This window comes from Bolinopsis microptera, chromosome 2 (genome assembly GCF_026151205.1).
Source record: "Bolinopsis microptera isolate Bmic1 chromosome 2, MBARI_Bmic_1.0, whole genome shotgun sequence".
Taxonomy (NCBI): domain Eukaryota; kingdom Metazoa; phylum Ctenophora; class Tentaculata; order Lobata; family Bolinopsidae; genus Bolinopsis; species Bolinopsis microptera.
Window position 1 is genome coordinate 22,790,900 of NC_087073.1, and position 21,599 is coordinate 22,812,498.

At 43.6% G+C, this 21,599-nt stretch overlaps 1 protein-coding gene across 1 annotated transcript in view; it reads right to left on the reverse strand.

Moving 5' to 3' along the window:
* LOC134810973 (alpha-mannosidase 2x-like) overlaps positions 1 to 21,599 on the reverse strand; it is a 38,677-nt gene that overhangs the window by 10,074 nt on the left and 7,004 nt on the right. Inside the window, exons 8-12 of the mRNA XM_063817669.1 lie at positions 18,256 to 18,386; positions 18,023 to 18,123; positions 17,662 to 17,734; positions 12,863 to 12,948; positions 11,039 to 11,145 (exon numbers count right to left, since the gene is read on the reverse strand). Coding sequence (XP_063673739.1) covers positions 11,039 to 11,145; positions 12,863 to 12,948; positions 17,662 to 17,734; positions 18,023 to 18,123; positions 18,256 to 18,386 — 498 coding nt within the window. The remainder of the gene's footprint in view (positions 1 to 11,038; positions 11,146 to 12,862; positions 12,949 to 17,661; positions 17,735 to 18,022; positions 18,124 to 18,255; positions 18,387 to 21,599) is intronic.

Here is a 21,599-nt window from a genome sequence, read left to right on the forward strand (position 1 = left end):
GTTCTCCTCTGTAGTAGGGACTAGTAAACTAACCTCTCTACAACGTTCTCCTCTGTAGTAGGGACTAGTAAACTAACCTCTCTACAACGTTCTCCTCTGTAGTAGGGACTAGTAAACTAACCTCTCTACAACGTTCTCCTCTGTAGTAGGGACTAGTAAACTAACCTCTCTACAACGTTCTCCTCTGTAGTAGGGACCAGTAAACTAACCTCTCTACAACGTTCTCCTCTGTAGTAGGGACTAGTAAACTAACCTCTCTACAACGTTCTCCTCTGTAGTAGGGACCAGTAAACTAACCTCTCTACAACGTTCTCCTCTGTAGTAGGGACCAGTAAACTAACCTCTCTACAACGTTCTCCTCTGTAGTAGGGACTAGTAAACTAACCTCTCTACAACGTTCTCCTCTGTAGTAGGGACTAGTAAACTAACCTCTCTACAACGTTCTCCTCTGTAGTAGGGACTAGTAAACTAACCTCTCTACAACGTTCTCCTCTGTAGTAGGGACCAGTAAACTAACCTCTCTACAACGTTCTCCTCTGTAGTAGGGACTAGTAAACTAACCTCTCTACAACGTTCTCCTCTGTAGTAGGGACTAGTAAACTAACCTCTCTACAACGTTCTCCTCTGTAGTAGGGACTAGTAAACTAACCTCTCTACAACGTTCTCCTCTGTAGTAGGGACTAGTAAACTAACCTCTCTACAACGTTCTCCTCTGTAGTAGGGACCAGTAAACTAACCTCTCTACAACGTTCTCCTCTGTAGTAGGGACCAGTAAACTAACCTCTCTACAACGTTCTCCTCTGTAGTAGGGACTAGTAAACTAACCTCTCTACAACGTTCTCCTCTGTAGTAGGGACCAGTAAACTAACCTCTCTACAACGTTCTCCTCTGTAGTAGGGACCAGTAAACTAACCTCTCTACAACGTTCTCCTCTGTAGTAGGGACCAGTAAACTAACCTCTCTACAACGTTCTCCTCTGTAGTAGGGACTAGTAAACTAACCTCTCTACAACGTTCTCCTCTGTAGTAGGGACTAGTAAACTAACCTCTCTACAACGTTCTCCTCTGTAGTAGGGACTAGTAAACTAACCTCTCTACAACGTTCTCCTCTGTAGTAGGGACCAGTAAACTAACCTCTCTACAACGTTCTCCTCTGTAGTAGGGACTAGTAAACTAACCTCTCTACAACGTTCTCCTCTGTAGCTAGGGACTAGTAAACTAACCTCTCTACAACGTTCTCCTCTGTAGTAGGGACTAGTAAACTAACCTCTCTACAACGTTCTCCTCTGTAGTAGGGACTAGTAAACTTACCTCTCTACAACGTTCTCCTCTGTAGTAGGGACCAGTAAACTAACCTCTCTAAGACGTTCTCCTCTGTAGTAGGGACTAGTAAACTAACCTCTCTACAACGTTCTCCTCTGTAGTAGGGACCAGTAAACTAACCTCTCTAAGACGTTCTCCTCTGTAGTAGGGACTAGTAAACTAACCTCTCTACAACGTTCTCCTCTGTAGTAGGGACCAGTAAACTAACCTCTCTACAACGTTCTCCTCTGTAGTAGGGACTAGTAAACTAACCTCTCTACAACGTTTTCCTCTGTAGTAGGGACCAGTAAACTAACCTCTCTAAGACGTTCTCCTCTGTAGTAGGGACTAGTAAACTAACCTCTCTACAACGTTCTCCTCTGTAGTAGGGACCAGTAAACTAACCTCTCTACAACGTTCTCCTCTGTAGTAGGGACTAGTAAACTAACCTCTCTACAACGTTCTCCTCTGTACTAGGGACTAGTAAACTAACCTCTCTACAACGTTCTCCTCTGTAGTAGGGACTAGTAAACTAACCTCTCTACAACGTTCTCCTCTGTAGTAGGGACCAGTAAACTAACATCTCTACAACGTTCTCCTCTGTAGTAGGGACCAGTAAACTAACCTCTCTACAACGTTCTCCTCTGTAGTAGGGACTAGTAAACTAACCTCTCTACAACGTTCTCCTCTGTAGTAGGGACCAGTAAACTAACCTCTCTACAACGTTCTCCTCTGTAGTAGGGACCAGTAAACTAACCTCTCTACAACGTTCTCCTCTGTAGTAGGGACTAGTAAACTAACCTCTCTACAACGTTCTCCTCTGTAGTAGGGACTAGTAAACTAACCTCTCTACAACGTTCTCCTCTGTAGTAGGGACCAGTAAACTAACCTCTCTACAACGTTCTCCTCTGTAGTAGGGACTAGTAAACTAACCTCTCTACAACGTTCTCCTCTGTAGTAGGGACCAGTAAACTAACCTCTCTACAACGTTCTCCTCTGTAGTAGGGACTAGTAAACTAACCTCTCTACAACGTTCTCCTCTGTAGTAGGGACCAGTAAACTAACCTCTCTACAACGTTCTCCTCTGTAGTAGGGACCAGTAAACTAACCTCTCTACAACGTTCTCCTCTGTAGTAGGGACTAGTAAACTAACCTCTCTACAACGTTCTCCTCTGTAGTAGGGACCAGTAAACTAACCTCTCTACAACGTTCTCCTCTGTAGTAGGGACTAGTAAACTAACCTCTCTACAACGTTCTCCTCTGTAGTAGGGACCAGTAAACTAACCTCTCTACAACGTTCTCCTCTGTAGTAGGGACTAGTAAACTAACCTCTCTACAACGTTCTCCTCTGTAGTAGGGACTAGTAAACTAACCTCTCTACAACGTTCTCCTCTGTAGTAGGGACCAGTAAACTAACCTCTCTACAACGTTCTCCTCTGTAGTAGGGACTAGTAAACTAACCTCTCTACAACGTTCTCCTCTGTAGTAGGGACTAGTAAACTAACCTCTCTACAACGTTCTCCTCTGTAGTAGGGACTAGTAAACTAACCTCTCTACAACGTTCTCCTCTGTAGTAGGGACCAGTAAACTAACCTCTCTACAACGTTCTCCTCTGTAGTAGGGACCAGTAAACTAACCTCTCTACAACGTTCTCCTCTGTAGTAGGGACTAGTAAACTAACCTCTCTACAACGTTCTCCTCTGTAGTAGGGACTAGTAAACTAACCTCTCTACAACGTTCTCCTCTGTAGTAGGGACAGTAAACTAACCTCTCTACAACGTTCTCCTCTGTAGTAGGGACTAGTAAACTAACCTCTCTACAACGTTCTCCTCTGTAGTAGGGACTAGTAAACTAACCTCTCTACAACGTTCTCCTCTGTAGTAGGGACTAGTAAACTAACCTCTCTACAACGTTCTCCTCTGTAGTAGGGACTAGTAAACTAACCTCTCTACAACGTTCTCCTCTGTAGTAGGGACTAGTAAACTAACCTCTCTACAACGTTCTCCTCTGTAGTAGGGACTAGTAAACTAACCTCTCTACAACGTTCTCCTCTGTAGTAGGGACTAGTAAACTAACCTCTCTACAACGTTCTCCTCTGTAGTAGGGACCAGTAAACTAACCTCTCTACAACGTTCTCCTCTGTAGTAGGGACCAGTAAACTAACCTCTCTACAACGTTCTCCTCTGTAGTAGGGACCAGTAAACTAACCTCTCTACAACGTTCTCCTCTGTAGTAGGGACCAGTAAACTAACCTCTCTACAACGTTCTCCTCTGTAGTAGGGACTAGTAAACTAACCTCTCTACAACGTTCTCCTCTGTAGTAGGGACTAGTAAACTAACCTCTCTACAACGTTCTCCTCTGTAGTAGGGACTAGTAAACTAACCTCTCTACAACGTTCTCCTCTGTAGTAGGGACCAGTAAACTAACCTCTCTACAACGTTCTCCTCTGTAGTAGGGACCTAGTAAACTAACCTCTCTACAACGTTCTCCTCTGTAGTAGGGACTAGTAAACTAACCTCTCTACAACGTTCTCCTCTGTAGTAGGGACCAGTAAACTAACCTCTCTACAACGTTCTCCTCTGTAGTAGGGACTAGTAAACTAACCTCTCTACAACGTTCTCCTCTGTAGTAGGGACCAGTAAACTAACCTCTCTACAACGTTCTCCTCTGTAGTAGGGACCAGTAAACTAACCTCTCTACAACGTTCTCCTCTGTAGTAGGGACTAGTAAACTAACCTCTCTACAACGTTCTCCTCTGTAGTAGGGACCAGTAAACTAACCTCTCTACAACGTTCTCCTCTGTAGTAGGGACCAGTAAACTAACCTCTCTACAACGTTCTCCTCTGTAGTAGGGACTAGTAAACTAACCTCTCTACAACGTTCTCCTCTGTAGTAGGGACTAGTAAACTAACCTCTCTACAACGTTCTCCTCTGTAGTAGGGACTAGTAAACTAACCTCTCTACAACGTTCTCCTCTGTAGTAGGGACTAGTAAACTAACCTCTCTACAACGTTCTCCTCTGTAGTAGGGACCAGTAAACTAACCTCTCTACAACGTTCTCCTCTGTAGTAGGGACTAGTAAACTAACCTCTCTACAACGTTCTCCTCTGTAGTAGGGACTAGTAAACTAACCTCTCTACAACGTTCTCCTCTGTAGTAGGGACTAGTAAACTAACCTCTCTACAACGTTCTCCTCTGTAGTAGGGACTAGTAAACTAACCTCTCTACAACGTTCTCCTCTGTAGTAGGGACCTAGTAAACTAACCTCTCTACAACGTTCTCCTCTGTAGTAGGGACTAGTAAACTAACCTCTCTACAACGTTCTCCTCTGTAGTAGGGACCAGTAAACTAACCTCTCTACAACGTTCTCCTCTGTAGTAGGGACTAGTAAACTAACCTCTCTACAACGTTCTCCTCTGTAGTAGGGACTAGTAAACTAACCTCTCTACAACGTTCTCCTCTGTAGTAGGGACCAGTAAACTAACCTCTCTACAACGTTCTCTCTGTAGTAGGGACCAGTAAACTAACCTCTCTACAACGTTCTCCTCTGTAGTAGGGACCAGTAAACTAACCTCTCTACAACGTTCTCCTCTGTAGTAGGGACTAGTAAACTAACCTCTCTACAACGTTCTCCTCTGTAGTAGGGACTAGTAAACTAACCTCTCTACAACGTTCTCCTCTGTAGTAGGGACTAGTAAACTAACCTCTCTACAACGTTCTCCTCTGTAGTAGGGACCAGTAAACTAACCTCTCTACAACGTTCTCCTCTGTAGTAGGGACTAGTAAACTAACCTCTCTACAACGTTCTCCTCTGTAGTAGGGACTAGTAAACTAACCTCTCTACAACGTTCTCCTCTGTAGTAGGGACCAGTAAACTAACCTCTCTACAACGTTCTCCTCTGTAGTAGGGACTAGTAAACTAACCTCTCTACAACGTTCTCCTCTGTAGTAGGGACTAGTAAACTAACCTCTCTACAACGTTCTCCTCTGTAGTAGGGACCAGTAAACTAACCTCTCTACAACGTTCTCCTCTGTAGTAGGGACTAGTAAACTAACCTCTCTACAACGTTCTCCTCTGTAGTAGGGACTAGTAAACTAACCTCTCTACAACGTTCTCCTCTGTAGTAGGGACTAGTAAACTAACCTCTCTACAACGTTCTCCTCTGTAGTAGGGACTAGTAAACTAACCTCTCTACAACGTTCTCCTCTGTAGTAGGGACCTAGTAAACTAACCTCTCTACAACGTTCTCCTCTGTAGTAGGGACCAGTAAACTAACCTCTCTACAACGTTCTCCTCTGTAGTAGGGACCAGTAAACTAACCTCTCTACAACGTTCTCCTCTGTAGTAGGGACTAGTAAACTAACCTCTCTACAACGTTCTCCTCTGTAGTAGGGACCTAGTAAACTAACCTCTCTACAACGTTCTCCTCTGTAGTAGGGACTAGTAAACTAACCTCTCTACAACGTTCTCCTCTGTAGTAGGGACTAGTAAACTAACCTCTCTACAACGTTCTCCTCTGTAGTAGGGACTAGTAAACTAACCTCTCTACAACGTTCTCCTCTGTAGTAGGGACCAGTAAACTAACCTCTCTACAACGTTCTCCTCTGTAGTAGGGACCAGTAAACTAACCTCTCTACAACGTTCTCCTCTGTAGTAGGGACCTAGTAAACTAACCTCTCTACAACGTTCTCCTCTGTAGTAGGGACCAGTAAACTAACCTCTCTACAACGTTCTCCTCTGTAGTAGGGACTAGTAAACTAACCTCTCTACAACGTTCTCCTCTGTAGTAGGGACTAGTAAACTAACCTCTCTACAACGTTCTCCTCTGTAGTAGGGACTAGTAAACTAACCTCTCTACAACGTTCTCCTCTGTAGTAGGGACCAGTAAACTAACCTCTCTACAACGTTCTCCTCTGTAGTAGGGACCAGTAAACTAACCTCTCTACAACGTTCTCCTCTGTAGTAGGGACTAGTAAACTAACCTCTCTACAACGTTCTCCTCTGTAGTAGGGACTAGTAAACTAACCTCTCTACAACGTTCTCCTCTGTAGTAGGGACTAGTAAACTAACCTCTCTACAACGTTCTCCTCTGTAGTAGGGACCAGTAAACTAACCTCTCTACAACGTTCTCCTCTGTAGTAGGGACTAGTAAACTAACCTCTCTACAACGTTCTCCTCTGTAGTAGGGACTAGTAAACTAACCTCTCTACAACGTTCTCCTCTGTAGTAGGGACTAGTAAACTAACCTCTCTACAACGTTCTCCTCTGTAGTAGGGACTAGTAAACTAACCTCTCTACAACGTTCTCCTCTGTAGTAGGGACCAGTAAACTAACCTCTCTACAACGTTCTCCTCTGTAGTAGGGACTAGTAAACTAACCTCTCTACAACGTTCTCCTCTGTAGTAGGGACCAGTAAACTAACCTCTCTACAACGTTCTCCTCTGTAGTAGGGACTAGTAAACTAACCTCTCTACAACGTTCTCCTCTGTAGTAGGGACCAGTAAACTAACCTCTCTACAACGTTCTCCTCTGTAGTAGGGACCAGTAAACTAACCTCTCTACAACGTTCTCCTCTGTAGTAGGGACTAGTAAACTAACCTCTCTACAACGTTCTCCTCTGTAGTAGGGACCAGTAAACTAACCTCTCTACAACGTTCTCCTCTGTAGTAGGGACTAGTAAACTAACCTCTCTACAACGTTCTCCTCTGTAGTAGGGACCAGTAAACTAACCTCTCTACAACGTTCTCCTCTGTAGTAGGGACTAGTAAACTAACCTCTCTACAACGTTCTCCTCTGTAGTAGGGACTAGTAAACTAACCTCTCTACAACGTTCTCCTCTGTAGTAGGGACTAGTAAACTAACCTCTCTACAACGTTCTCCTCTGTAGTAGGGACCAGTAAACTAACCTCTCTACAACGTTCTCCTCTGTAGTAGGGACCAGTAAACTAACCTCTCTACAACGTTCTCCTCTGTAGTAGGGACTAGTAAACTAACCTCTCTACAACGTTCTCCTCTGTAGTAGGGACCAGTAAACTAACCTCTCTACAACGTTCTCCTCTGTAGTAGGGACCAGTAAACTAACCTCTCTACAACGTTCTCCTCTGTAGTAGGGACTAGTAAACTAACCTCTCTACAACGTTCTCCTCTGTAGTAGGGACTAGTAAACTAACCTCTCTACAACGTTCTCCTCTGTAGTAGGGACCAGTAAACTAACCTCTCTACAACGTTCTCCTCTGTAGTAGGGACTAGTAAACTAACCTCTCTACAACGTTCTCCTCTGTAGTAGGGACCAGTAAACTAACCTCTCTACAGACGTTCTCCTCTGTAGTAGGGACTAGTAAACTAACCTCTCTACAACGTTCTCCTCTGTAGTAGGGACCAGTAAACTAACCTCTCTACAACGTTCTCCTCTGTAGTAGGGACCAGTAAACTAACCTCTCTACAACGTTCTCCTCTGTAGTAGGGACTAGTAAACTAACCTCTCTACAACGTTCTCCTCTGTAGTAGGGACTAGTAAACTAACCTCTCTACAACGTTCTCCTCTGTAGTAGGGACCAGTAAACTAACCTCTCTACAACGTTCTCCTCTGTAGTAGGGACCAGTAAACTAACCTCTCTACAACGTTCTCCTCTGTAGTAGGGACTAGTAAACTAACCTCTCTACAACGTTCTCCTCTGTAGTAGGGACCAGTAAACTAACCTCTCTACAACGTTCTCCTCTGTAGTAGGGACCAGTAAACTAACCTCTCTACAACGTTCTCCTCTGTAGTAGGGACTAGTAAACTAACCTCTCTACAACGTTCTCCTCTGTAGTAGGGACTAGTAAACTAACCTCTCTACAACGTTCTCCTCTGTAGTAGGGACTAGTAAACTAACCTCTCTACAACGTTCTCCTCTGTAGTAGGGACCAGTAAACTAACCTCTCTACAACGTTCTCCTCTGTAGTAGGGACTAGTAAACTAACCTCTCTACAACGTTCTCCTCTGTAGTAGGGACCAGTGAACTAACCTCTCTACAACGTTCTCCTCTGTAGTAGGGACCAGTAAACTAACCTCTCTAAGACGTTCTCCTGTGTAGTAGGGACTAGTAAACTGACCTCTCTACAACGTTCTCCTCTGTAGTAGGGACCAGTAAACTAACCTCTCTAAGACGTTCTCCTCTGTAGTAGGGACTAGTAAACTAACCTCTCTACAACGTTCTCCTCTGTAGTAGGGACCAGTAAACTAACCTCTCTACAACGTTCTCCTCTGTTTTAGGGACCAGTAAACTAACCTCTCTACAACGTTCTCCTCTGTAGTAGGGACTAGTAAACTAACCTCTCTAAGACGTTCTCCTCTGTAGTAGGGACCAGTAAACTAACCTCTCTAAGACGTTCTCCTCTGTAGTAGGGACTAGTAAACTAACCTCTCTACAACGTTCTCCTCTGTAGTAGGGACCAGTAAACTAACCTCTCTACAACGTTCTCCTCTGTAGTAGGGACTAGTAAACTAACCTCTCTACAACGTTCTCCTCTGTAGTAGGGACCAGTAAACTAACCTCTCTACAACGTTCTCCTCTGTAGTAGGGACCAGTAAACTAACCTCTCTACAACGTTCTCCTCTGTAGTAGGGACTAGTAAACTAACCTCTCTACAACGTTCTCCTCTGTAGTAGGGACTAGTAAACTAACCTCTCTACAACGTTCTCCTCTGTAGTAGGGACCAGTAAACTAACCTCTCTAAGACGTTCTCCTCTGTAGTAGGGACTAGTAAACTAACCTCTCTACAACGTTCTCCTCTGTAGTAGGGACCAGTAAACTAACCTCTCTAAGACGTTCTCCTCTGTAGTAGGGACTAGTAAACTAACCTCTCTACAACGTTCTCCTCTGTAGTAGGGACCAGTAAACTAACCTCTCTACAACGTTCTCCTCTGTTTTAGGGACCAGTAAACTAACCTCTCTACAACGTTCTCCTCTGTAGTAGGGACTAGTAAACTAACCTCTCTACAACGTTCTCCTCTGTAGTAGGGACTAGTAAACTAACCTCTCTACAACGTTCTCCTCTGTAGTAGGGACCAGTAAACTAACCTCTCTACAACGTTCTCCTCTGTAGTAGGGACCAGTAAACTAACCTCTCTACAACGTTCTCCTCTGTAGTAGGGACTAGTAAACTAACCTCTCTACAACGTTCTCCTCTGTAGTAGGGACCAGTAAACTAACCTCTCTACAACGTTCTCCTCTGTAGTAGGGACCAGTAAACTAACCTCTCTACAACGTTCTCCTCTGTAGTAGGGACTAGTAAACTAACCTCTCTACAACGTTCTCCTCTGCAGTAGGGACTAGTAAACTAACCTCTCTACAACGTTCTCCTCTGCAGTAGGGACTAGTAAACTAACCTCTCTACAACGTTCTCCTCTGTAGTAGGGACCAGTAAACTAACCTCTCTACAACGTTCTCCTCTGTAGTAGGGACTAGTAAACTAACCTCTCTACAACGTTCTCCTCTGTAGTAGGGACCAGTGAACTAACCTCTCTACAACGTTCTCCTCTGTAGTAGGGACCAGTAAACTAACCTCTCTAAGACGTTCTCCTGTGTAGTAGGGACTAGTAAACTAACCTCTCTACAACGTTCTCCTCTGTAGTAGGGACCAGTAAACTAACCTCTCTAAGACGTTCTCCTCTGTAGTAGGGACTAGTAAACTAACCTCTCTACAACGTTCTCCTCTGTAGTAGGGACCAGTAAACTAACCTCTCTACAACGTTCTCCTCTGTTTTAGGGACCAGTAAACTAACCTCTCTACAACGTTCTCCTCTGTAGTAGGGACTAGTAAACTAACCTCTCTAAGACGTTCTCCTCTGTAGTAGGGACCAGTAAACTAACCTCTCTAAGACGTTCTCCTCTGTAGTAGGGACTAGTAAACTAACCTCTCTACAACGTTCTCCTCTGTAGTAGGGACCAGTAAACTAACCTCTCTACAACGTTCTCCTCTGTAGTAGGGACTAGTAAACTAACCTCTCTACAACGTTCTCCTCTGTACTAGGGACTAGTAAACTAACCTCTCTACAACGTTCTCCTCTGTAGTAGGGACTAGTAAACTAACCTCTCTACAACGTTCTCCTCTGTAGTAGGGACTAGTAAACTAACCTCTCTACAACGTTTTCCTCTGTAGTAGGGACCAGTAAACTAACCTCTCTAAGACGTTCTCCTCTGTAGTAGGGACTAGTAAACTAACCTCTCTACAACGTTCTCCTCTGTAGTAGGGACCAGTAAACTAACCTCTCTAAGACGTTCTCCTCTGTAGTAGGGACTAGTAAACTAACCTCTCTACAACGTTCTCCTCTGTAGTAGGGACCAGTAAACTAACCTCTCTACAACGTTCTCCTCTGTTTTAGGGACCAGTAAACTAACCTCTCTACAACGTTCTCCTCTGTAGTAGGGACTAGTAAACTAACCTCTCTACAACGTTCTCCTCTGTAGTAGGGACTAGTAAACTAACCTCTCTACAACGTTCTCCTCTGTAGTAGGGACCAGTAAACTAACCTCTCTACAACGTTCTCCTCTGTAGTAGGGACCAGTAAACTAACCTCTCTACAACGTTCTCCTCTGTAGTAGGGACTAGTAAACTAACATCTCTACAACGTTCTCCTCTGTAGTAGGGACTAGTAAACTAACCTCTCTACAACGTTCTCCTCTGTAGTAGGGACCAGTAAACTAACCTCTCTACAACGTTCTCCTCTGTAGTAGGGACTAGTAAACTAACCTCTCTACAACGTTCTCCTCTGTAGTAGGGACCAGTAAACTGCCGCTCTTAAAACATTCCCTGAATCCCCCGTTCCTCATATCCATAAAGTTAAACATGCAGCAAACCTGAAAGTATAGTGTCCGTGAGTGTGACAGAAAGAAAACGTCTTCAAGTAATATGTTAACACGTGATGCCCAAATAAGGTAATGTTAACAACGTGTTACCCCACGTGATGCCCAAATAAGGTAATGTTAACAATGTGTTACCCCACGTGATGCCCAAATAAGGTAATGTTAACAATGTGTTACCCCATGTGATGCCCAAATAAGGTAATGTTAACAACGTGTTACCCCACGTGAAATTTTATAAGGTAATGTTAACAACGTGTTACCCCACGTGATGCCCAAATAAGGTAATGTTAACAATGTGTTACCCCATGTGATGCCCAAATAAGGTAATGTTAACAATGTGTTACCCCACGTGATGCCCAAATAAGGTAATGTTAACAATGTGTTACCCCACGTGATGCCCAAATAAGGTAATGTTAACAACGTGTTACCCCACGTGAAATTGTATAAGGTAATGTTAACAACGTGTTACCCCACGTGATGCCCAAATAAGGTAATGTTAACAATGTGTTACCCCACGTGATGCCCAAATAAGGTAATGTTAACAATGTGTTACCCCACGTGATGCCCAAATAAGGTAATGTTAACAACGTGTTACCCCACGTGATGCCCAAATAAGGTAATGTTAACAATGTGTTACCCCACGTGATGCCCAAATAAGGTTATGTTAACAACGTGTTACCCCACGTGAAATTTTATAAGGTAATGTTAACAACGTGTTACCCCACGTGATGCCCAAATAAGGTAATGTTAACAATGTGTTACCCACGTGATGCCCAAATAAGGTACTGTTAACAATGTGTTACCCCACGTGATGCCCAAATAAGGTAATGTTAACAATGTGTTACCCCACGTGATGCCCAAATAAGGTAATGTTAACAACGTGTTACCCCACGTGATGCCCAAATAAGGTAATGTTAACAATGTGTTACCCCATGTGATGCCCAAATAAGGTAATGTTAACAACGTGTTACCCTACGTGATGCCCAAATAAGGTAATGTTAACAACGTGTTACCCCACGTGAAATTTTATAAGGTAATGTTAACAACGTGTTACCCCACGTGATGCCCAAATAAGGTAATGTTAACAATGTGTTACCCCACGTGATGCCCAAATAAGGTAATGTTAATAATGTGTTACCCCACGTGATGCCCAAATAAGGTAATGTTAACAACGTGTTACCCCACGTGATGCCCAAATAAGGTAATGTTAACAATGTGTTACCCTACGTGATGCCCAAATAAGGTAATGTTAACAACGTGTTACCCCACGTGAAATTTTATAAGGTAATGTTAACAACGTGTTACCCCACGTGATGCCCAAATAAGGTAATGTTAACAATGTGTTACCCCACGTGATGCCCAAATAAGGTAATGTTAACAATGTGTTACCCCACGTGATGCCCAAATAAGGTAATGTTAACAACGTGTTACCCCACGTGATGCCCAAATAAGGTAATGTTAACAACGTGTTACCCCACGTGATGCCCAAATAAGGTAATGTTAACAACGTGTTACCCCACGTGATGCCCAAATAAGGTAATGTTAACAATGTGTTACCCTACGTGATGCCCAAATAAGGTAATGTTAACAACGTGTTACCCCACGTGAAATTTTATAAGGTAATGTTAACAACGTGTTACCCCACGTGATGCCCAAATAAGGTAATGTTAACAATGTGTTACCCCACGTGATGCCCAAATAAGGAACTAACGTCAGGGTCTGGCCCGCAGGAGTGTTGTTGTCCGTACGACACGAAAGGGCCCAGGTGAGTCAGCATATCTGTCACTCCCTCAGAATCTGAAGTATTGTGTGTCTTACTGAGTGATATTCTAGTATATTATATTCTAGTATATTATATATGATATTTAAATGGTGGTTAAGGGGTTTTCCAAAACTCCAGGGGCTCGTGAAGTGTCTTACACAACCTCTCCGAGCCCAAGATCCGTAGTGCGTGGTGAAGAGCCACACCCTTCTCGAGGTGCCACTGTTAAGCTTAGTAGCCTGTTCTGGGTGATTCCAGTTAAAACAGGTGAACGGTAACAGAACACTGCGGCTCTAGACCAGTACAGGTCGAAAAATATAACCGGGACATCTGTCTCGTTAGGACTGCATGCGGTTCATCGGGTGCGAAGGGCCAGCATCCCTTCCACCTCAAATAACAACGCTACAGAAACAACAAGGAAAAACCGTGATAGGAGTGATTCTCGGAATGCAAGGAACGGTGATTCCAGTATGAAGCGGTCTGGGCAAAGCCGCAAGGACCCCAGGACGCAGATGAGAACGAAGAGGTCACCTTATTGCCACAGTGTTATTAGTTCACACATCACCAACGTGAACGCCGAAAAAGGGAGATCATCCCCTTCAAATTTTATAAAAAACAGACTTAACTTGGGGACGTGGAATGTTCTGTCTCTGGAAAGCAGCACATCGAAGCTTTATGAATTGTCACAGAATGTTTCTAAGTACAAGTTGGATGTTCTGGGTCTTACGGAAACACATAGACCAGGTACTGGTGAGGAAATGCTGGATAATGGGTCATTGTTCATTTATTCAGGGAGATCGGATGGGCATAGGAGGCAGGGTGTTGGGTTGGTTCTGTCAAAAACCGTCAAGAATTCGCTTATCTCTTACACCCCTATGTCGGAGCGTATCCTAGCAGCTAGACTACATAGTCGGCACATCAATATTTCTGTTGTGGTGGCCTATGCTCCTACGGAGGATGCGCAGGATAGCGTTAAGGACGATTTTTATCAGCAGTTGGGTGGATCATTCGACAGCCTACCCAGTCACGACGTGAAGATTCTTCTTGGTGACTTCAACGCCAAGATTGGTCGCGACAACTCATCTTGGTCTGGGGTAATTGGAGGAGAGTCCTTACATGAGACGTCAAGTAATAACGGACTTCGGCTGTTGGATTTCTGTGCCATGTATCAGTTGACAGTTGGGGGAACATTGTTTCAACACAAGGACATCCATAAAGGCACCTGGAGGTCCCCCAATGGCCGTACTGTCAATCAGATAGATCATGTTTGTATCTCTACCAAGTGGAGTCACTCTCTTCTTGATGTTCGAACTTATAGAGGTGCAGGCATAGGCTCTGATCACTACTTGGTCAAGAGTCCTATGAGGATCAAACTGATGGTAATCAAAAAGATACAAGGGTCACATAGAAAAGCACCAGCTATCGAGCTTCTGCGTGACCAATCTAAGGTGCAGGAGTATTGCATCGCACTGCATAACCGATTCAGTGGTCTGCCGGCGGAAGAGAGTCTGGATGGAGAGTGGGAGTTGGTCAAGGAGGGCATCAAGGAGGTTTCTTTGGAGGTTTTGGGTCAACGCCCGCGCCGGAGGAAGAAGCAGCACTTGTCACAAGAGACAAAGGATCTCATCACGGAGCGGAGTAAGGTCAAGCAGAAATGCCCAAGTGATGGATTCACTAGATCTGAGTATTCTCTTGCTAATAAGCGTGTTAAGGGGGCAGGGGGGGGGTCTTTATGAAATTTCTCTCAAAATTGATTTTATAGTTGTTTCTAATAGAGGGGAGTGATATCTATCTGCTACTTTCGGTCCCATGGAAAAATTTTGTTCCTAGCCGAAATTATTGCCGGTCAAAGGTCAGCGCTCATGTGTAATTGTATTGCGCGAGCGATTTTCAATCGCGCGCCCTGAAAATCGAGTCTAAAAATCTATCTCCTCCTACATTTTTTGAGCAATCACCTTGAAACTTTCAGGATATGTTCTAAGGACCATTTAGAAACTTTTGCTCTTTTTAAAATTTCGAGATAGGCCTTTAAAAATTTTTTATTCGATTTTGAAAATCTTGGACCTGAAAAAATCGTCAAAAAACGGGGTCCAAGATTTTCAAAATCGAATAAAAAATTTTTAAAGGCCTATCTCGAAATTTTAAAAAGAGCAAAAGTTTCTAAATGGTCCTTAGAACATATCCTGAAAGTTTCAAGGTGATTGCTCAAAAAATGTAGGAGGAGATAGATTTTTAGACTCGATTTTCAGGGCGCGCGATTGAAAATCGCTCGCGCAATACACTTACACATGAGCGCTGACCTTTGACCAGCAATAATTTCGGCTAGGAACAAAATTTTTCCATGGGACCAAAAATATCTGGTAGATATCACTCGCCTCTATTAGAAACAACTATAAAATCAATTTCGAGAGAAATTTCATAAAGACCCCCCCCTGCCCCCTTAAGAAGAGCTGCAAGAAGGACGATGAGAACTGGGCTTTACGGGTTGCAGCCGATCTGGAAACAGCTTCTTCACACGGTCAGCAGAGGGAGGTCTGGCAGATGATCAAGTCCTTGTCAGGCAAGAAAAGTCGGAAGTCAACTGCTGTCAGAGATAAAACCGAGAAGTTGATTTCTGACCCCGCTGCTCAACGAAAACGATGGGGTGAGCACTTCGCTGAACTACTAAACCCGCAGATAGGAGACGTGGACCTTTCAGACCTAGACAGTCTAGAGGTCGCACCATGTTTTCCATATCTGAGTGATAGTGATATACCCCCTAGCAGAACAGAGATCTCTGAAGCTTTAAAGAGTCTGAAGAATCACAAGAGCCCTGGAATTGATGAAATTTCCAACGAACAGCTGAAGTATGGGGCTCCTGGTCTTTTAGACAGGCTTGAGAAACTGTTTGCACGTGTATGGGAGACAGAGAATGTGCCAGAGGATTGGGTTAAGGGTATCATTGTTATTGTCCCGAAAAAGGGTGATACATCATACTGCTCGAACAACAGGGGCATTACCCTACGCTCCACGGCATCAAAACTCTATCAGATAATAGTGTTGCGACGGATGAATGCGGGGCTTGAAGAACTGCTCCGAGAGAATCAGTGCGGGTTCAGGAAAAACAGGTCTTGCATAGATCAGATTTATTCGCTCCGTACTATTATTCACAACAGCATTGAGTTTAATCTCCCCCTTTACATAAATTTTGTTGACTTTAAAGCGGCATTCGATTCACTTAATCGGGACTTTATCTGGAAAGCTTTCAGTCATTATGGCTTGCCTTGTAAATACATTCGCATAATGCAAGCATTCTTTTGCGGCACCGTCAGCGCTGTCAGACATAATGGCGAGCTCTCTGAGTGGTTTGACGTTACATCTGGTTCTGGGCAGGGGGATATTCAGGGTCCACCTATCTTTAATGTTTGCATCAACCTGCCTGCGCAGCGGGTTGAGGATAACAAAGTGTTGTCACTCGGGGCAGTGCTGCAGAGAGCTACCACCAGCTCTGGTCAGGATACAGTCGTCCTGGATACTGACTATGCAGATGATTTGGCTATCATGGACAACACCAAGGACGGTCTCCAGGAGACGACTGATCTTTTATGCAAGTATGCGGCTCAGGCTGGCCTCAGAATCAATGCAAAGAAAACAGAGGTTATGGCCATCGGCAAGAATACATCACAGAGGCCATATACTGAAGCATCAACAGTGGACATTACAGTAGGAGACACGGCTATCCAGCAAGTCAGCAACTTCACTTACCTTGGGTCGATTATATCAAGTGATGGGACTATTGACCGGGACTTGTCTGCACGGATCCAGAAAGCCTCAGGAGCATTCAATCAGCTCGGTAATATTTGGAAGAATCGCAATATCCAAACTAACACCAAAATACGGATATATGTTGCAGCGGTTCTAACAATATTACTTTATGGAAGCGAAGTCTGGAACACTACTTCAAAGCAACTACATCGCTTCGAAGTTTTTCATCAAAACTGTTTGAGGAGAATCCTTCGAATTAAGTGGTTCCACCGGACGAGCAATGTTCAAGTGTTGGAGCGGGCAAGAATAAACCCGGTTATAACCTACATCAGTGCCAACCGTCTTCGCTGGTTTGGACATGTTTCTAGAATGCCGGACACCAGGCTACCAAAGTATCTATTTGATTGGACACCTGCTCACGGCCGAAGATCACGTGGGCGGCCAAGAAAGAACTGGCGAACCTGTGTCCTAGAAGACGCAGTAACATTCACAGGAGATCCAGACATTGTATTTGATAAGGTCCGAGAGTTGGCAGGAAACCGAAAGCACTGGAGAGAGATGATACGACATAAGCGGCAATTCCTTGGTGCAGGCCACTCGAATGATTGAGGAGACCTTATCAAGTATCAAGTAAGTATTTAAATGCTATTTTAATTTATATAAACAGGTATATATTATTATTATATATTATATATATATAAGTGTGACAAAGTAAACGATGTTTTCGTCATGAACTAAAAGTTTCTTGGATGTGTGAACAACAATCTTCTGAAGATTGTTGTTCACACACCCATGAAACTTTCGCCCGCGAGGCGAGTATGATATGTATTATATCCACAAGCGGGCGTTTATCACGAAGCTTTAGTTTCGAACAATCACAAACAAACAAAATGAGGGTGTGACTACAGACTTCAAAGACACATTTATGCAGGCAATTTTCACCCACATCTTTTTCATCTATAGACCCCAATAGATCTAAATAGTGTTACTAATTACTAACTCACCCCAGGATTGCCTCCATCTGAAATCTAAATTCTTAGTTTGTGCCAGATGGTTCTTAACAGCATAGTGCACCCTCTGAAATACTCGTGTTACCACAGCAACACAGCAACACTGTGTCACATGTTACCACAGCAACACGTGACACAGTCCGTGTAGAGTTTTGTAGAAATTGTCAAACACCTGTCGAATGTCGATGTATAATTGAGTTAAAATAGAAAATGTTGAACAATTGTTCACGCGAACATTTGATTAACACATTTCAAGATATGAGTAGATGAACTGTGGGGACTACAACCTGGGGACCCCAGTCTTACTTTTTAGTGTTTATAAACATGCAGATATGGCGAACTAAATATTCTAAACCTGGATGTGCATTCCAGTAAGTCCGAACAGTTTGTTAACATAGCCCATTGTAGGAGACAAACCAAACGGATCAATGGCCCAACCCGACTTTGGCATCGCCTCTGAAATAAGAGTTTAGATTCGGTCTTACCATTAAATAATTAATGCAAAAAAGTATTACTTTCATTTATTAATTCGTAAAATCCCGTAATGAAGGATTACTATTTTAATGTGATCAGTTGCGTGAGAGAAACCTGGTATGTTCTTCTTTAACCAGTCGTGACCGTCCAACATTTGATTGAAAATAGCAAAGTAATGCGTATTAGCTTCGTCATTCTGCACCCATCCTCCTTGTACAAACTCAAACCTACCCTCCTGTGCTAACCTGAGAGGGTGCAGCATAGTTAGTAGTTACCCTCCTGTGCCAACCTGAGAGGGTGCACCATAGTTACCCTACTATACAGGGTGCAGCATAGTTACCCTCCTGTGCCAACCTGAGAGGGTGCACCATAGTTACCCTACTTTACAGGGTGCAGCATAGTTACCCAACTATACAGGGTGCAGCATAGTTACCCAACTAAACCCGAAGTACCAGCCAAAGTTTACTCAAAAAATAGATATATAATAAGTGTTATAAATTCAAAGTCAAAACTCACACAAGATTAGATCTTATTAAAATGATTAAAATGGAGCTTGTCGAACAAAACATAGCTGAGCACATATAATAAAGTTGCCTTAGTTGAAATTATCATATTAATGCGCTTTTAGAGTTGTTAGAGTGGAAACAGGCGCATAGCTACGGCTATTCCAAAATTTTAAATTTAACGACCTTCTCATGTACTAAGAAGCTTAAGTTGATGTCTCTTCAGAGGTGGAGAGAGCGTTATTCTATTATTCATGTATGGAAAATTCTTAATGAACATGCTCCGAACGATACGGGTTTCGAGTTCAAGTCTCATCAAAGGCATGGAATTAAGGCAGAGATCCCAGCCATGAACAAAAGCGCACAGTTGTCGGTAAGAACAGATTACGACAACAGCTTTAGAGTTAGAGCAGCTCAGCTCTTCAACGTGCTCCCATCGGAGCTCCGGAGTACCACATTGCTAGACAATTTCAAAGTTTGTCTAAGCAGATTCATGGAACAGTACCCAGACACGCCACCAGTTCCGAGCTACACTCCGACAAACGATAATTCAATGCTGAGCTGGAGGAGGACGCACTCGATGCAGTTGTCCTGAGCACGCCCTGCCAAACTCACCAAAACGTACCAAAACGTACGTACGTACTATTATACAGGGTGCAGCATAGTTACTGTACTATACAGGGTGCAGCATAGTTACTGTACTGTACAGGGTGCAGCATAGTTACTGTACTATACAGGGTGCAGCATAGTTACTGTACTATACAGGGTGCAGCATAGTTACTGTACTATACAGGGTGCAGCATAGTTACTGTACTATACAGGGTGCAGCATAGTTACTGTACTATACAGGCTGCAGCATAGTTACTGTACTATACAGGGTGCAGCATAGTTACTGTACTATACAGGGTGCAGCATAGTTACTGTACTATACAGGGTGCAGCATAGTTACTGTACTATACAGGCTGCAGCATAGTTACTGTACTATACAGGGTGCAGCATAGTTACTGTACTATACAGGGTGCAGCATAGTTACTGTACTGTACAGGGTGCAGCATAGTTACTGTACTATACAGGGTGCAGCATAGTTACTGTACTATACAGGGTGCAGCATAGTTACTGTACTATACAGGCTGCAGCATAGTTACTGTACTATACAGGGTGCAGCATAGTTACTGTACTGTACAGGGTGCAGCATAGTTACTGTACTATACAGGGTGCAGCATAGTTACTGTACTGTACAGGGTGCAGCATAGTTACTGTACTATACAGGGTGCAGCATAGTTACTGTACTATACAGGCTGCAGCATAGTTACTGTACTATACAGGGTGCAGCATAGTTACTGTACTATACAGGGTGCAGCATAGTTACTGTACTGTACAGGGTGCAGCATAGTTACTGTACTATACAGGGTGCAGCATAGTTACTGTACTGTACAGGGTGCAGCATAGTTACTGTACTATACAGGCTGCAGCATAGTTACTGTACTATACAGGGTGCAGCATAGTTACTGTACTGTACAGGGTGCAGCATAGTTACTGTACTATACAGGGTGCAGCATAGTTACTGTACTGTACAGGGTGCAGCATAGTTACTGTACTATACAGGGTGCAGCATAGTTACTGTACTATACAGGCTGCAGCATAGTTACTGTACTATACAGGGTGCAGCATAGTTACTGTACTGTACAGGGTGCAGCATAGTTACTGTACTATACAGGGTGCAGCATAGTTACTGTACTATACAGGCTGCAGCATAGTTACTGTACTATACAGGGTGCAGCATAGTTACTGTACTATACAGGGTGCAGCATAGTTACTGTACTGTACAGGGTGCAGCATAGTTACTGTACTATACAGGGTGCAGCATAGTTACTGTACTATACAGGGTGCAGCATAGTTACTGTACTATACAGGGTGCAGCATAGTTACTGTACTGTACAGGGTGCAGCATAGTTACTGTACTATACAGGGTGCAGCATAGTTACTGTACTATACAGGGTGCAGCATAGTTACTGTACTATACAGGGTGCAGCATAGTTACTGTACTATACAGGGTGCAGCATAGTTACTGTACTATACAGGGTGCAGCATAGTTACTGTACTGTACAGGGTGCAGCATAGTTACTGTACTGTACAGGGTGCAGCATAGTTACTGTACTATACAGGGTGCAGCATAGTTACTGTACTATACAGGGTGCAGCATAGTTACTGTACTATACAGGGTGCAGCATAGTTACTGTACTATACAGGGTGCAGCATAGTTACTGTACTATACAGGGTGCAGCATAGTTACTGTACTGTACAGGGTGCAGCATAGTTACTGTACTGTACAGGGTGCAGCATAGTTACTGTACTATACAGGGTGCAGCATAGTTACTGTACTGTACAGGGTGCAGCATAGTTACTGTACTATACAGGGTGCAGCATAGTTACTGTACTATACAGGGTGCAGCATAGTTACTGTACTATACAGGGTGCAGCATAGTTACTGTACTATACAGGGTGCAGCATAGTTACTGTACTGTACAGGGTGCAGCATAGTTACTGTACTGTACAGGGTGCAGCATAGTTACTGTACTATACAGGGTGCAGCATAGTTACTGTACTATACAGGGTGCAGCATAGTTACTGTACTATACAGGCTGCAGCATAGTTACTATACTATACAGGGTGCAGCATAGTTACTGTACTATACAGGGTGCAGCATAGTTACTGTACTGTACAGGGTGCAGCATAGTTACTGTACTATACAGGGTGCAGCATAGTTACTGTACTATACAGGGTGCAGCATAGTTACTATACTATACAGGGTGCAGCATAGTTACCCTACTATACAGGGTGCAGCATAGTTACTGTACTATACAGGGTGCAGCATAGTTACTGTACTATACAGGGTGCAGCATAGTTACTGTACTATACAGGGTGCAGCATAGTTACCCTACTATACAGGGTGCA